General features: G+C 38.5%; 1 protein-coding gene across 1 annotated transcript in view; it reads left to right on the top strand.

Moving 5' to 3' along the window:
• Positions 1-938: 938 nt before the first annotated feature.
• The window catches only part of LOC126482123 (39S ribosomal protein L9, mitochondrial), a 40,981-nt gene continuing 24,321 nt past the window's right edge, over positions 939-17,598 (top strand). The window contains exons 1-2 of the mRNA XM_050106103.1: positions 939-1,152; positions 11,847-12,006. Of these exons, the coding sequence (XP_049962060.1) occupies positions 1,078-1,152; positions 11,847-12,006 (235 nt within the window). The 5' untranslated portion in view covers positions 939-1,077. The remainder of the gene's footprint in view (positions 1,153-11,846; positions 12,007-17,598) is intronic.

Below are 17,598 nucleotides of genomic sequence, written 5' to 3'. Positions count from 1 at the left end.
AGAACAATTATTGCATGCACCGAGGCATTCAAACAATCATTCTTCTCGCGCTTCATGCGTGAATGGAACAGGAAGAAGCCCTAATAACTTGTACAATGAGATGTACCCTATGCCATACACCTCACGGTTATTTGGAAATTGTAGGTTTAGATGGAGATATTATGTGGGGGGGAGGGTGCAGAGATGATAGTGTATCATAAGCATTTGTAATATGCTGGATACATCTTCTTTTGCAACGCATTTAACCAGCGATCGGATGTTTTATTCACATCTTACTTAGACTGCAATGTAATGGGAGTTAATGCACTAAATATAAACGTCAAAGTGTTACCAGAGAACAAAAACGTGCACTAGCCTACAAGAAAGAGGAAGACAAATCCACAAAAACTGGAAAATCGACGGAGCTGGTGGTAAATAATTAATATGTGGCAAATGCACTGGTTTTCTTAAACTTCAATGTCATTTAGTTGCTATCAAGACGTTTTGCAATACTATCACAGCAAAAATTTACTACTTCAGACTCTGCAATAGGTTGTTTTAAGTGCCGTGCGATACCTAAAAACTTACTGTGGCTGGCCCAGATCCCGAAAAATGAGTGCATCTGAGCTGTGACACTTTACATAAAGAAGGTCTTCAAAGTTTGAGCTTTTTGGTTTCCTTCATTCTTCTTCAAAACGATTTATTCCGGGTTTCAAATGCAAATTGTTATGATGCTTACGAAACATCTGTGCCAAATCTCTATGAGGAGAATCTGTCTGTACTAGTGATGTAATGACATTCTAAATGTACAGTGTGCTTTACGGACAAACCTACGGCACAATCTACGAGTATAAGGCTTACGGCGTCCTGAGATAACGTGACCAGGCTGACAATGTATGTTGACAGCACAAATTGTGTTCTACGCATTTGAATACTCACTCCAGAGACCTTTCTATTCTCTGCCCTAGACACAAGTTGTTTACATCGTGGGTAGGCAAAGATATGCAGAAGCATCGTACATTGTTTGTTTGTGTCGTCGGACTGTTTTGAATAGTAAATGTTTTATTTGAAGTACCTAAAAGAATACAGACACTGGAAATGTTGAAGCATTTTTTGAGTGCCTCAAGAATATGTGGGGCAGTTACAGGAGTGCTTACGTCCCAACCAAACAGAGTATGTTTCCTCTACAGTGGTACATTATTTTGCTTTAACAAATCACCGCATATGAGTAGTGTGTATACAAATGCGCAGAAGCTTCTATGTTCATAGCCCTTTTTAAAAATTATTTGATCGAATGATTCTTTTTCCTATGAAGTCAAGAAATAAGTGACAACCACCCTGAAAAACAGATTAGGGCAGATAACAAAAAAAGTTTTACCTTTTTTTAAATTTATTCAGATGCCTAATAACTGATTTGACATGAAATGGAAGTTTTGTTGTGTACATTTATGCATTAATAATGTGCCTTTTTCTCTACTATATTGAGATTTCTTACATATTTGTGAAGATTGTCGAGTTGAGCTGAATTCTTTGGTGTGCGTGTGTCACCAGTTATGTTGAATTGCCTTTATAATGGGATCCGTCTGCCCATGCCTATTTTCTTAATGATTAAGCGTAGGTATATGCTGTTCAACGTTCAGTCAGGCTCAAGTGCAGCAAGAACATTTCTTTCTGCACACAGAATGACAGTGAGTTTCACATAGCCAATGGAAGGGTAGTATAAGCGATGCAGTGAGAAATGAGCAAATGACAAACTGTTTTCAGTGCTGAAATTGAAAATTTTTACATTTTTTGGTGGCGTACCATTGCTCTCCGCCATTTCTTGGAATACATAGGCCTAGTTGTGTTTAGCTTTGGGCACAACAGGTTTACTTAAATTGCTGGAACCTGAATGACATTTTTGTACTGTAATTTCAACAGATTGATGGCCACAAGTTTTTGTAAAACATTGTGTATTGTAAGATTTATGATTAGATTAGGATATGAAAGGTTTGGTTACACTGTGATAGATTAGGATATGAAAGGTTTGGTTACACTGTGACCACCTAGCATTTGGTTGTTTAGTTCTGAGGTAGGTACAGTATGTATATGACTGTAGTTTTGTTCAGGTTTATATGCAAGACATTAATTTTAGTTAATTGGTACAAAGTGTGCCACCTAACATTTATCTAGTCATTAGTTATAAAAGCAGCACACCCCATTGTATTCCCGCCACACCACACTTTACAGTACACACTGGTGCCATTGATATGCAAAACACACAACACCTCAGCATAATCTGCTCAGTTGATCGTCCCATTCAGCAGGTTCATTCCATACACTGATCTGTCCGATGCATGAAATTGGTCAAGGAACTGCGAATTATCAACCACATTGTTTTGTGTGCTGTCTGAAAGGGGGGGTAAGCATAATTGGAAATCAATGTTGAAGGTGACAGTATAACCCTCTCAGCGTTTCATCCAAAGGCAGTTAGTATCATAACTCCATCTTTAAGTGCACGTGTTTAAGTCTCCGTTAATTATGTTTATATTCTGCACATCCCTGTGAAGCTTATGACACCAAATTCTTTCCAGAGTAGCTTACCATGTAGTGAAATATCTTTCAGATTGTTTTGTTGATGAAGCAAAGGAAGAATGGCTAGTTATGCATTTCTGAGGTAGCTGCTGTCAGTTACTTTTATCTTCATGGCACTTGCTGGAGTGGTATGTAGAAGACTTGAAAATTGTAGATCCTTATTCTGTGAGTGTTCAGATTTTTGTGTGTGTGTTTGTTAATGATAAAAGTGTCCACAAAGAGGGGGGTCGGCAAGAGGAGTGGACACTTGCTTCCTCCTCCACCCCATTCTCCAGAATCTAGGTTACAGTAAAATGAAATGAAATGATGGTGTGGCGTTGTAGGCTGGGAAGCCCTTCCCAGGGAAGTTTGGTCACCAGGCGCAAGTCTTGCGTGTTGGTGGTGATGAGATGATGAGGGGACAACACAACACCCAGCCCTACTTGGCTGGGAATCGAACCCGGGCCTGCTGCATGGTAGGCAACCACGTTACCACTCAACTAAGCAAGCAGACTGGAGTACAGTGTCATTATACATCACATAACTGTCATAAACTTTTAGAAGTAATTTCCCTTGATTCTGTTGAACGTCTTAGTTAGTCAGTCAGAACATTAAATTAGTTCTTTTGTCCTGACACATCTTGAAAATCACCAGCCAATTTATGGAAAATTTGAGTTTTGACTCCCCCCCTCCTTTCCCAGATAATTTCAATGGACGTCCATGCCGAGTGGCCTATTTGTATACACTTCATGCCTATATTACTCCAGCCTGAAATAAATCCCATATACACTTGAGCTGTCTTCTAATGTAAACTGCTTAAGACTTTTTCTCGAGCAATCTTGGTATAGGAGTTGCATAGTGCCCCATCCTCCCACCTTGCATATTTTGTAGTAATGTTTAGTATATGTGATATGTAATATGCACAAAAATACTTGTCACAGATATGTATGTAATGTAATAATGTACTATAGCTTTTATGAAATTATTTTTATGAAGTTACTTTTCAGTTTCTATTTCTACAAAGAAAACTGTTAAATAAGACACAAATGTAGACATCTGGCTACATAAAAGATCAGCCTGTTATTTCACATTCACATTTATTGGCTTTGTCCTCTCACAACTAATTTTTCACCTTGCAGTCTAATCTAGAGTGTAGGTTATGCTAGATATCTTTCATCATAACCGGGATTCAGGAGGGTGGGCCACTGTCACACTGTAGCTAGAGTAGAGTCGGCAAAAGAAGATCCCATACAGCTGTCATTGCCAGTGTTAGCTTTCATATGAACTGCAAATGGTTGCAGGCAGAAACAGTAGTTGTCTATGGAGCTGGCGGCACCATTCAGACATTTGTACGCTCTGCTGAGCAGTTATACAATGAAAGAACTTTCTGGATGCATTTTGTTATGACACCTGAATTGTTATGAGGGTTACAAGTTTCAGGCTCACCTGTAAAGTGATTGAAGTGCTAGAGCCACTTTTGTGAAGACCACTTTTACGGAGACTGAAAAGTCATGAAGAAATCTTCAAGGTTGGCATTCCACTGTTCCTAATGTAAAAGAGGTGGACTCTTGCTTCTAGGTATAGTGTTACAACTTTTTGTGCTCTACACAAAAATGATGAAAATAGAGTTCAGAAAGCAATGGATTTGGCATAATCTCAGTTCAAAGTGGGCAACAACTCATGTCATGAGAAATTTGTCCCATAGTTTAATGAGGCATAAGTAGTGGAGAAAGTGCGCTATGGACCTAGTCTTTTGCCTAACTACTGTCTGTCTGGGTTTTAGTATATCACAAATTTGGGCCTGGCTTGTGTGTTTAATTACTGTGCTACCATCCTGTAAATTTGCTAAAAAACACGAATGTATCAAAATATACCTGTGTTCAAAGCAATGTATCTCATAATGGATGCCTACCACATTACATTCATTAACACCATTCAACAGAGCACATTTCATTCTATTTCTTTTCTCTACTTAGCACTTGACAATTTGATTTTAGTGCCTGAAGCATATCAAGTTGTTGCTAAAATTGAAAAACAAGATCAAGTTAATGTATGCAGTTTTGGAAATACTGATTCACCATGCCATTTAATGACATACAGTTCCTTAAAAGGACTTAACACTGTAAAGGAACTTTCTGTAGACAAGGATTACTTCCTAGACAGAGTGATTTACACTCTACTGAAAATGCTCTACTATGCTTCCGCCACGAAGCTTTACTCCTACAAAGACTTGAATTTTTGCAAAGATCATGCTCCAACCCATTTATTAAGAAAAACCATAAACACGAAATAGTATGCGCACAGTCAACATAAAAAATGCTGATCCCCTAAAAACGATAACCATGTCTGATATTAAACCAGGCCAAAAAATGTGCCCTTCCTGTAGAAAAAAATATGATTCTCTGAAATATTCACATATGGAAGTTACATCTCAGTCAGATGAAGATGATGAGGCTAATGTTGCTCACAATTTGGGTACAAGCTTAGCAGCTGTTGGAATATCACCATTACAATTTCAAGTAATTGGTGCAAAGGATACAAAAGGATATGCAAAGCACAAAATACATAAACTTGACGATCCAGTTATTAAGAAAATTGCAGAAGTGGGAGGACTTGATACCAGTGAACTGGAACAACCATCCACTCAGCTGATCCAAGAATTGAAAGACAAATTAATACATCAAATCATAATGCGAAAATTCAAATTTTGACCTTAGTTCCCCAAAGCTGGCCTATGGAAGAATTGTGTGTTTCAGAAAGAATGGTAAGGAAGGCTAGAAAGTTAAAAGCTGAACAGGGAATATTGGCACAGCCCAAAGGTAAATGTGGGAAAAAAACTTCCTGAGGCTGTGACGGCAAGAGTCATAGAACATTTTTATGATGATGAGTTTAGTCAGATTTGTCCAGGAAAAAAGGACTGTATTACTGTTCGGATTGATGGAGAAAATGTTCAAAAACAAATTTACTTATTACTGAGTAACTCAAAAGAAATGTTTGTTGCGTACAACTTAAAATAAATGTTTTTTGTGTACCGCAATAAAAATGGACCGGAAATTGGATTTTCCAAATTTTGTGAATTAAGGCCAAAGTGGTGTGTGACTCTAGGCACAGCTGGTTCACATTTAGTTTGCGTTTGCACAGAACATCGGAATGTGAAACTAACATTGGCACACAGTCCAATAAAAAAAGGCTGTAAAATTTTATTGAGCAAAATTGTCTGTAATTTGGAAACAAAGGATTGTATGTTTCATTGCTGTGAAGTAAGTCTAGGAACAGAAGGAATATTTGGAAAGTGCTTTTGCAGATATTGATCCTGAAGGTACAATTCAGTTCAAACAATGGATTCACACTGACAGAGATACACTTGAAACCAGAGAAATGACGGTTGAAGAATTACAAAACTTTTAGTCCATTCTACTCACCTCTACATTGAAAAGCATCAGAGCAAGTGCAGTTCACTAAAGAAGGTCTCAAACCAGGAGACTTGATTATATTAATGGATTTTGCTGAAAATTACTCCTGAATTGTCCAAGATGCAGTTCAAGGATTCCATTGTGAAAATAGTCAAGCTACAATACATCCACCGGCCGGGGTGGCTGAGCGGTTCTAGGCGCTACAGTCTGGAACCGTGCAACCACTACATCCTGCCTCGGGCATGGATGTGTGTGATGTCCTTAGGTTAGTTAGGTTTAATTAGTTCTAAGTTCTAGGGGACTGATGACCACTGCAGTTGAGTCCCATAGTACTCAGAGCCATTTGAACAATACAATCATTTGTCATTTACTACAAAGATAATGAAGACCTAAAAAGCGTCAGCTACTGAATAATCAGTGATTGCCTCCGACATGACACAGTTGCAGTGCATGCATTTTTAACGTACTTGATCAAATTTCTGAAGTGCATTTTTAAAGAAATTAAGCATATTTGTTATTTTAGTGGCAGTTCTGTCACACAGTACAAAAATTTTAAGAGCTTCCTAAATATTTGCTATCATGAAAAAGATTTTGTCATTGCTGCAGAATGCAATTTTTTCGGAACAAGCCAAGGCAAATCACCATGAGGCGGAATTGGGGGCACAATTAAGCATTTAGCAGCAAGAGCTAGCCTTCAGCACCCAGTTGTCAACCAGATCTTAATACCAACTGATCTGTTTGAATATTGCCAAAAAATGTGCATGGCATTGAATTTATCTATGTTAAAAAATTATTTAAGATGAAAAAATTGATCAAGAAAACCCTTTTGGGATGGATGTACAGTGTCTGGTACAAGGACCATCACCATTTTGTGCCAATTGATGAAAAGCGACTTCAGATTCATATCAAATGATACATTGTCCTTTATAGCAAATGTTAACAGATATGCTAAAGTTGCTACTAAACATGTTGCCATTACTCGACTACAGCCTGACCAGTTTGTCACTTGCGTTTATGATGGAAAATGTTGGATAGGAAATACCTGTGAACTTTCATTTTAAGAAAAAGATGACTTGGTTAATTTCATGCATCCTCATGGGGCTGCTCAATCATTTCACTGACCAGCTAGAAAAGGCATATGCTAGATTCCAGAACAACAGATAATTGCAGTCATACCAGTTCCAGCTGCTTCAATGATGGGGCAGCAATACAGTTTGCTGGAATCAATAGTTTTGGACATCAGCAACAAATGTAAAGCATTTAACAACTGAAGAATTGTGCGTTATGACTTGGAAATCACAAAGAGACCCAAACAAGGCTTGGGAACCTGTTGGATACCAACATTCAGGCTTGGGAACCTGTTAGATACCCACATTCAGGGTTGGGAACCTGTTAGATACATTCCGGCTTGGGAACCTGCTAGACTCCCACTTTCAGGCTTGGGAACCTGCAGTAAAGAAACCCACTCGGGGCTCACCTTGCATGGGTATTAGGCTACTAGTCACTGAGATTGGTAGTGGCATAGCCACCGTGGACCAATGTAAGGATTTTTCTCGAGTTACAAAAAAAATCAATAGTTTATGCGCAGTTTTTGCACCTTATCCAAAGAGACACCAAAATGAAAATAAGTTTTTCTAATAGAATGAAGTGTGCTCTGTTGAATGGTGTTAATGAATATAATGTTGTAGGTGTCCATTTTGAGACACATGACTTTGAACACAGGTATATTTTGATACATTCATGTTTTTTAGCAAATTTACAGGATGGTAGCACAGTAATTAAACACACAAACCAGGCCCAAATTTGTGATATACTAAAGATCCAGACAGACAGTAGTTTGGCAAAAAACCAGGTCCATAGTGCACTTTCTCCACTACTTATGCCTCGTTAAACTGTGGGGCAAATTTCTCATGACATGAATTGTTGCCCACTTTGAACTGAGATTATGCCTAATGCATTGCTTTCTGAACTCTACATCCATCATTTGCTTGTAGAGCATAAAAAGTTGCACCACTATATCCACAAACCCAGCTCTTTCACATTAGGAACGGTGGAATGCCAAACTTGACGATTTTCTCACGACTTTTCGGTCTCAGTAAAAGTGGTTTTCACAAAAGTGGCTCTGGCACCTCAACCAAGTTACAGGTGAGCCTGAAACCTAGCATAAGGTCATGTAGGGCCCCTCAGGCACACACTGTACAAAGTTCATCAAAATTGAAGATGGTTGAGCTGGGAGCCCTAGGACAGTTCATGTTTTGGCCGACTACCATCATACTTTGTCACAAAAATGTGAGAGAAAACAAAAATAAAATCGATAGTGAATTTTAGACATTCTTAAGACAGGAATCATAATTTATGAGAAACCAAGACACAGTGCATGTCTGTAAGAGAGAAATAATTAATGTAAGATATCTTGTAATAGTTCGTGTGAAAAAATAAAGTGTGATCCAGACAGCTCTTTCATTGGATAAATCAACAATGATCACTGACTTCTACCAAACAGTCTTCCTTTTATGGCTCAAAAAATAAATGAATAAATAAAAATTAAGTTTTTCTTGCTGTCTGTGACCTCCATACCTGAACTGAAGGAGAAGACTTTTGTAGAAGAAGATTTGTTCTAAAAGTTCACTTATGGGATTTGACTGCCAGTATCAGTTTATTTTTCAGTCTGTGACAGTTTATTTGAGTGCTTCCCTAGTATTTCAAATTCTCAATAATATTTCTAACAGTAACAGTGGCTACAAGTAACTCCTGTGTATGCTGTTTGGAATACTTTGGAATACTTGGACTTGCAGACCTAAATTTGAATTCACATAATTCTCTCCAGGCACTTATTCTGGCAGTAAACACATTTTTATGAGAGTCCAAATACAAGACACACTTGTGGAGAAAGGCTTACTTGGTCCTTCAAGTAATATACAGGGTGGTCCATTGATCGTGACAGGGCCAAATATCTCATGAGATAAGTGTCATATGAAAAAACTACAAAGGATGAAACTTGTCTAGCTTGAAGAGGGAAACCAGATGGCACTATGGTTGGCCCGCTAGATGGTGCTGCCATAGGTCAAACGGATATCAACTGCGTTTTTTAAAATAGAAACCCCCATTTTTTTTTACACATTCGTGTAGTACGTGAAGAAATATGAATGTTTTAGTTGGACCACTTTTTTCGCTTTGTGATAGATGGCGCTGTAATAGTCACAAACATATGGCTCACAATTTTAGACGAACAGTTGGTAACAGGTAGGTTTTTTAAGTTAAAATACAGAAGATAGGTACATTTGAACATTTTATTTCGGTTGTTCCAATGTGATACATGTACCTTTTTGAACTTATCATTTCTGAGAATGCGTGCTATTACAGATTACCTGTAAATACCACATTAATGCAATGAATGCTCAAAATAATGTCCATCAACATCAATGCATTTGGCAATATGTGTAACGACATTCCTCTCAACAGCAAGTAGTTCGTCTTCCGTAATGTTCACACATGCATTGACAATGCTCTGACGCATGTTGCCAGGCATTGTCGGTGGATCACGATAGCAAATATCCTTCAACTTTACCCACATAAAGAAATCCGGGGACGTCAGATCCGGTGAACGTGCGGGCCATGGTATGTTGCTTTGACGACCAATCCACCTGTCATGAAGTATGCTATTCTATGCTTCAACAGCATGCGAGCTATGTGCCGGACATCCATCATGTTGGAAGTACATCACCATTCTGTCATGCAGTGAAACATCTTGTAGTAACATTGGTAGAACATTACGTAGGAAATCAGCGTACATTGCACCATTTAGATTGCCATCGATAAAATGGGGGGTAATTATCCTTCCTCCCATAATGCTGCACCATACATTAACCCGCCAAGGTTGCTGATGTTCCATTTGTTACAGGAAGCAGGCACGGCAGTTGCAAATGTGGTGCCACTTCTTCATGCCACCTGGTGTCATTGGTCACACGCCAGCCTTGAGGTTTTGTGAGGCATCTTGCCTTCTGCTCAAGCATCACTTCTGCCCCCTCTGATTGGGTCCAGATTCTGCAGTTGTGGCTGTATGAGTGGAACACCATGTTAGTCATGGCAATTAGTGGTTTTTAACTTCTGACAACAATAGCAGAGATGGCCGTCGAAAGCTCAAGTGTTTTATTCGAAATGGTGTGGCTTATAAACCAAGAAGAGTTTATTCAGAGAATACATTCACAATATTGGCACACTGTGTCTGGTCTTAAACTCCAATATGTATGTTATGTCATACTGGTTGGGTTCAGTGGAGTTTCCAGAGACTATTGGTCTCCTACTTAACATTAGTTTGTATTTTAGCAGGGGCTGTATGTGTCATCACTACATGTGGCTTTTTGACTGAGAATCCAGAGTCACTTTCTTCCAAATGATTTTTTGATTTTGAAGAAAGACTTCCTAGTAGTTTCAAAATTAATCATTTCTGTCACCTTTTTCTGTAACAGTTCTTACCAATGAGTTTTGTGCATATGGTGTGGAGTCATATGTAGTGTGAAGCTATACAGTGATTTTAGTGCAATGTCTGGTCATCTTCAGGCAGTTCTGATGACTAATTTGTCTTTGGCTGGGCATGTTTTTATATACCCCCTCCCTTTCGATAACGAGCTCAGGTCCGCAGTATTTGGGGGCAGCTCCACTGACATACATATATGCACAAACTTCCCAGCTGTCATGCCCCTTCATGACAAGAAGCCATCCTCGTAACACTGTTGCACAGGGCTCCTGAATCCTCTGATCATCCGAGTTCATCAATGGAATTACAGCTCCTGCAGACAGTCTTCTAGAAGAATTGTTATAATGACCATATGATCAAGGTGCCATAAAACTGAAGGAGTCTAGGTTGCAACTTCTAAAGGAAGAAGAGAAACCTGTTATGATAACATTTACCCCTTTTGTTGGTAATGCAGCTGCAAAAAAAGGGAGATTGCAGTGGGAACATTTCATCAAGTGTGTATTTCGTCTGTTGCCAAGACAAGAGACTTGTTGGTACCATTTAAGGATGACCTAAGACCCTGAAAACCAAAAGTCTATAGCATCCCATGCTAGTGTAGGAAAGTTTATGTAGGTCAGTTCATCCGTATGATAAAGGAAAGCTGCGTGGAGCGCAAGTGTCATACAGGAACAACCAACAAAATCAGCTGTGGTGGGGGGTGGCCTCTCCATGGACATAGCTTGAATTAGGCTAGCACCAAATTGTTAAAACAGGTCTACATGTTCTGTGATTACATTTTAAAAGAATCTAGAGATCCGGATACAAGATGTGCTGATATGTAAAGACAACAGTAAGCCTTGGGACCCGGCCTTGAGCGTGTTCAAAGCACAATAGCAGTCTGTGGGTAGGTCCTTGCACGCCACACCAACTAAAGAGCTTAAATCACACTACATAGAAGTGCTGCCTCTGCACCAGAAGCACCTCGGCCCCCACATTGGTGGCATACATACTAAGATTCACAACTCCTGGCTGCACACTTCCTGCCTCCACAATGCCAAATTGAAACTTATTGGACTAGTGGGGTATAAGATGGCGCCCAGCAGAAGACAAATCCTGCCTGAAGAAATTCAGCTTGCTGAAATACTGCACCATTTGCTCACACTTATACACTGATTGATGACTTCTCTTGTATTCCAGTCATTTTAAAATTTTGAAAATGGCTTGATATGTATTCAGTACAAGCACCAATGTCAAAAATATTCATATATAACACTTGACTGTCTCTGGCACCCTCCAGGTAATAGAATATTCGTTCCCTTTTTGTAATGTGGTATGTGACATGGGTTAAACTGAATTGTGCTGCACAAGTTTTTATCGAGTTCATGGAAAATAATTTTAACTGGCACATTTACTGAACAAAATGTTTTTGCATTATTTAATTCTAGACAACAGTGATTCTTAGAAGGAAGTGGCCTCCAGGTCTTTATAAAAAGTCACAGCAACCAAAAAAGTTACGTGGACGACATCACGTTTATGAGTTTGTGGAAAACACAGAGTTCAAGAAACAGCCTGAAATAGAAGTTATTTTGACTGGCTATGTGAAAGGTAAGTATCATTATTGTTTCCCTTAGGTGACATTTGCAACAAATCTCTTTGTTGTAGTATACCTCTTTAGTGTATGATGAGCAATTGCTAAGTTAAATAATATGCCAAAACTCAGTTATTTTTGTAACAGCAACTGGTCATTGTATTCATGTAGCACCTTGTTGTCCATGGTAAGTAATTGAAGTAGCTTTAATTTAGTCATTATTACTTGTAGGTAACATTATGGAGGGATAGCATTTAAAGATGTGCATCAAACCCAAGTTTACATTGAGAAGTGGGATAAAACAGCATAACTAAATTTATTAAGCTTAATGATGTGGTTGAGTGACTGTGATGTATGTATTTTTGTGTATGATGTACCTATATTATACACTTCTGGTCATTAAAATTGCAACATTATTTTACTTTTGTGTATAAATATGATAGGAAGAACACATGATTAAAATTGTGATTTGAGGGTGTACAGGGTGCAAAATTTTGTAAACGGATCTACCAACCTCTGGCAGCAACAATGGTTTCATCATTCTGTGCTGCTTGATTTCTGTGCCAGAGTTCATCATCAGTGGTTGTGCCTGGCGAGTGATGGCATGCCAGTCTCTTGGCAGTTGATGACCAGATATTTTCAGTGAGTGAGGGATTAGGAGAATGTGCTACCCAGGGCAACAGATGAAGGCCCTCTGTATTGAGGTATATCAGAACAATGTGAGCAATATGCTATCTTGTGTTATCTTGTTGAAAGAAAACATCAGAGTGACCTTGAAGATATGGCACAGTCATTGTCTTTAACTTGTCAGAAATGTAATGGCTGCTGTCCAAATTATTGATTGTGGGAACGAGAGATGATCATGTTATGTTCTTAGTGGCACCACATACCAACATGCCAGGTGCTGAACACTTATGAGAATGATGAGTACAGACTAGCTATAAATTTGTTGTCAGGTATGTTTTGCCATGAGAAAACACATTTTTTTTTCTTAATTTTACCTAGACGTGTTTTGTGGAAGCTCCAGCATCATCATGTGGTTTTTATTCTCTTTCTATTAAATGACAATTGCTCTTTACTATCTGTAGATATAGAAATTTCAGTTTTTTAAAGAAAAGTATTCACAGATTTGATAACAAATATTTTTGTGTACGAGGTCTGTTCAAAAAGTTCTGGAACTTTGCCAAAAAATTTTTCTGTGCTTACCTTTTACTTTTCGTGCATGGTCTCCTTTGAAAGACTCTCCTCCACAATTGATACACCACTCCTAAAGCTGTTTCCACATCTGGAAGCAGTCTTGGTACGCCTTTTGCTGGATTCCGTGCAAATGTTATTTTATCTTGTCTATTGTTGCAAATCTTCGTCCTTTCAGTGTGGTTTTCAACTTTGGAAATTAAGAAAGAGCCCGCAGGGTCCACATCTGGAGAGAACGGAGAATGAGGCAGCACAGTGATTTTGTTTTTTGTGCAACATCACGCACCAGCATGGTGTGTTATCATGATGCAAGAGCCATGAATTCTCACACCACATTTCAACCATTTCCTTCTCTTATTTTCTCGCTATCATCGCAATATGTCCCAGTAGTACCATCGATTAACAGTTTGTCCCTGTGGCATGAATTCATGATGAACTAATCCTTCAAAGTCAAAGAAAACTATCAACATGGCTTTGACATTTTACCTGCCTTAACAAGTTCTTTTTGGTATTGGAGAACCTTTACCAACCCATTGTGAGACTGAACCCTGGTCTCTACATCCTAACTGTAAACCCACATCTCATCACCAATTACGATTCTCTTAAGGAACATCTCATTGTCATTTGCATGATCCAATAGCTCTTCACAGATTGCATGGCGAAGGTGTTTCTGGTCTTGACTCATGAGCTATGGGACGAACTTGGTGGCAACACGATGCATTCCCAGATACTGTTTTAGGATTTCATGACATGATCCAACTGAAATGTTACATTCTTCTGCAATCTTTCAGAAAGTCACTCTTTGATTGGCATGCACAGCTTCATTGATGTTCCTGACATGAGCATTGGTGGTAGACATTGTAGGGTGTCATCTTTAACTTCCATCTGACAATTTTTAAACTGTGTGAATCATTTGTAACACCAAGTATGGCTTAAGCAATCATCAATGTAGGATTCCTGCATCATTTGATGTGTCTTTGTAAAGATTTTCTTGAAATTAACACAACATTTAATGCAGACAAATTGCTTCTCTAACTCCACCATTTTGAAATGTGCAAACTGTGCAACATGACGTTCTACTCCATACAGCACTGAACGATAACTAACAGACAGACAACAATGAAACTTCCAGCAGCTACACATTAAACACAGGTGTGTGCAGGGATACCAACCGCATTTTGCTCTGACACACCGTTGGCGCGAAATTACAAATGTTACGGAATTTTTTTATACCAAATGCTGTATTTTTTGTGGTTTTCTGTGTTTTTGGTTATACCTGGTTTTCTCTCACAGTTTCTAATGTGCAACCATAAAGAACTTGATGTAAAAAATTATCAAGTTGGTGAATACTGTTCTTAAAAAACTGAAATTGTTATGCATTCAGAGAGTAATGAGCAATTTTCCTGTTATTTAACAGAAAGAAAACAATGCTGTATCTTCAGCTAAACATGTATGAGTAAAACCAAGAAAAAATTGTGTTGACTCAAGACGGATCGTATCCGAAAACAAATTTCATTTAAGCAAAAATGACAGAAAAGCGAGCTTCAACCTCAAGGTAAACAACCTGGCTATGTTCATTCTCCCCAGATACTCAAAACACAATACAGTCATCACGATGCTGTATGCAGGAGACGTGGAGCTATGTCGGCGTACTGCCCATGTGGACACTTGTCTTCTGCAAATAAGCCCTTTTCCTCACTCTGGGTGACCATATTATTTTATATGGCCAAGTGAAGAACATGTCTATCCTCTTGGCTGCTAGTTGTGTGGGGCCATTGAGAACCTGCATAGCGTTGAGTATGACCTACCCCACTCCATCAGTTCCGTATTTGTATAACATTCATGGGATACTGAAAAACACGGGCAGTTATATTGTAGAACAATAAACTGCAGTCTCAATGGACCATTATCCTTTTGCTGTCAAATTCCAAGACATGCTGTTAGATATTTCTCCTTTGTACATGAGGCATAACATCTTCTCCCAAACAACGTTCAGATGCAATTTCCGTGTGAGAAACCTTGTGTGTAATCTTTCCTTTTATACAGAATTTAGATGACTTTACTTCAAGTTGCTTCGTGCAGTTGTGCTGAAATGTTACTTGCATAGATCCACCTTCATTGCTACCTCACAACCCATTTTTCTTACAAGATTTCATTCAAATTTATGACAAGCAGGTTTTGGCCAGAAATTAAAGTCATGGATGAGGGAGCTCCAGATGGCCAAGTGTTTAGAGAAAATCAGCATTTTTTGCATGGGTCAGGCTAGGCATGAGCCAGTTAGCATAGTTTCCTGTCAGCGTTGGCTCAGTGGGAAGAGTGCAGAATGATAATCTGAGGATTGTGGGGTAGAGTCCTCTCTTTCTTTTTATCTTCAGTCTTTTGTATCACATACACTGCAAGTAAACTGAAATAATGCTCAGTATATTATATTTATTATAATTTTCCTAAAGGGCATGAAAAAGAAAGGCAGTGGAAAATTTGAAATTGCAAATAAATTTCCAGGATGGAATAGGAGTACATGAGAACTTCATGTATAATGTTAGCTACTTCTGTTATTTTGCAGTTGCTGATTTATGCATGCTGGGCTGACATTCATTGTAAAAACAGAGGAAGAGGTAATTACCTGGGTATTTTGCAAGCATTATAAATACTGTATTTTTACACTCACATGGTTGTTTTAAAGTTTATGTTGAAAAACAGACTTGGTTTAAATTCATAAAGATTCTCTGTAGTTGCACAGTTTGGCTAAAAATCAACCACAATGCATTATTTCACAAAATATTGACAAGAATAGCTGGTGAAGTACAATGGAATGTATTATGATGCAGTAGCATGATTTATTTTTATCTCTAGATAATAATTTGCATATTCAAGAATGTTATAGGTCTGCACTGCATGAGAAATTGATGTTTTTTGCTGTATTCATGATGTTTCAATTTTAATGCCTAGTCGTGTATAAAATGTGGAGTATTTAGAAAGATAGAGAAGCCAGTGGAACTGGAAGGGCAGAAGACCACATAGAATTAAAGTAAGGCTATACATTTTTCTACAGAGCAACAAGGAAGTTTTGAAATTCAAATTTTTAAAAAATTATGTACAAGAAAATTAAAAACAGTATCACAGACATTGAAGGGGACTCAGGCGGAATATCATGATTTTTTTTAAAAAGAAAAAAACCTGGTTGTGCATCAACAAGACACCCCCCCCCCCCCCACACACACACACACACACACACAGGATTCTGTGTTTAATATTTTAGATTAGCCATGCAGGGAAAGAACATGCTAATGTGTCTCGTTACAGGGAATAAATATGATTTGTCCAATGTTTTTTATTAGGTTTTAGATTCCTTGTAGGTTGACAATGTCGAAGCAAGAAACAGAGAATTTTCCTTTATTGTCCCTTTAGTTTGAGACATTCTGTTGAGTAATGCAGGTTATTCATTTCTGTTTTAAGAGTTTATTATTTATTTGGAATGATGAGTATTGCATCTGAGGATGAAAGACAGAGACTTCAGATGTTAGGAAAAGGCAGTTATGAGGGTGAATGAGCACAGTCGTGAAGAAATTAAAGGTTCACTCACATGAAGTAGGAGAAGACTGCAACTGTAAGTTAAAGTGTTTTGAGGTGCTAAGCGCTAGCTGGCCGGTGTGGCTGTGCGGTTCTAGGCGCTTCAGTCTGGAACCGCGCGACCGCTACAGTCGCATGTTCGAATCCTGCCTCGGGCATGGATGCGTGTGATGTCCTTAGGTTAGTTAGGTTTAAGTAGTTCTAAGTTCTAGGGGACTGATGACCACAGATGTTAAGTCCCGTAGTGCTCAGAGACATTTTTTGATAACAGTAAGTGCTGAAGAAAGATAAAATATTATACAAAAAATTTGTGATATGGTAGACTGAAATGAACAACCATTGTATCTGAAAGGCCTCATTACAATACTTCCACATCTCAGAAGGTGATCGAGGAAGACTGAAGATGAAGCCCAGTTTCAAGAGTGTAATTTCAGTAAGAGAGTAAGAGTAAAAGGTGATGACATTGTATTACATGAAATTCTTATACAAAGAAAAGCCTTTATGGCAGTGCATGAAGTAACAAGGTGATGATTAATGACAGCCCAGAAGTTTCTGAAGCTGAACAAGTCTCCTTGTGCTGGAGAGGGTAAGCATGGAAGTAGGCCATGGGAAATTAAGGAAGAAGTCGAAATGGAATTTTATGATTGCATTCATTTGTTTAGGGGTAGATCAAGTCATTACCACAAAGACAGGACAAGAATTTAAAAGAGGAACTTTTGGTTGAAAAATTACAGTGACTGATCTGGGAAAATACTCGAATTTTGACATTCCATGTGAAAAGCATAGAACAGAATTCAACACCAAATTCAATATAGCTTTGGGTATCCTAGGAATGATATGTACTC

The sequence above is a fragment of the Schistocerca serialis genome, chromosome 1 (assembly GCF_023864345.2).
Source record: "Schistocerca serialis cubense isolate TAMUIC-IGC-003099 chromosome 1, iqSchSeri2.2, whole genome shotgun sequence".
In the NCBI taxonomy this organism is placed as follows: domain Eukaryota; kingdom Metazoa; phylum Arthropoda; class Insecta; order Orthoptera; family Acrididae; genus Schistocerca; species Schistocerca serialis.
Note: the sequence above shows the minus strand (reverse complement) of the source record. Positions and strands in the feature narration are given on the sequence as shown.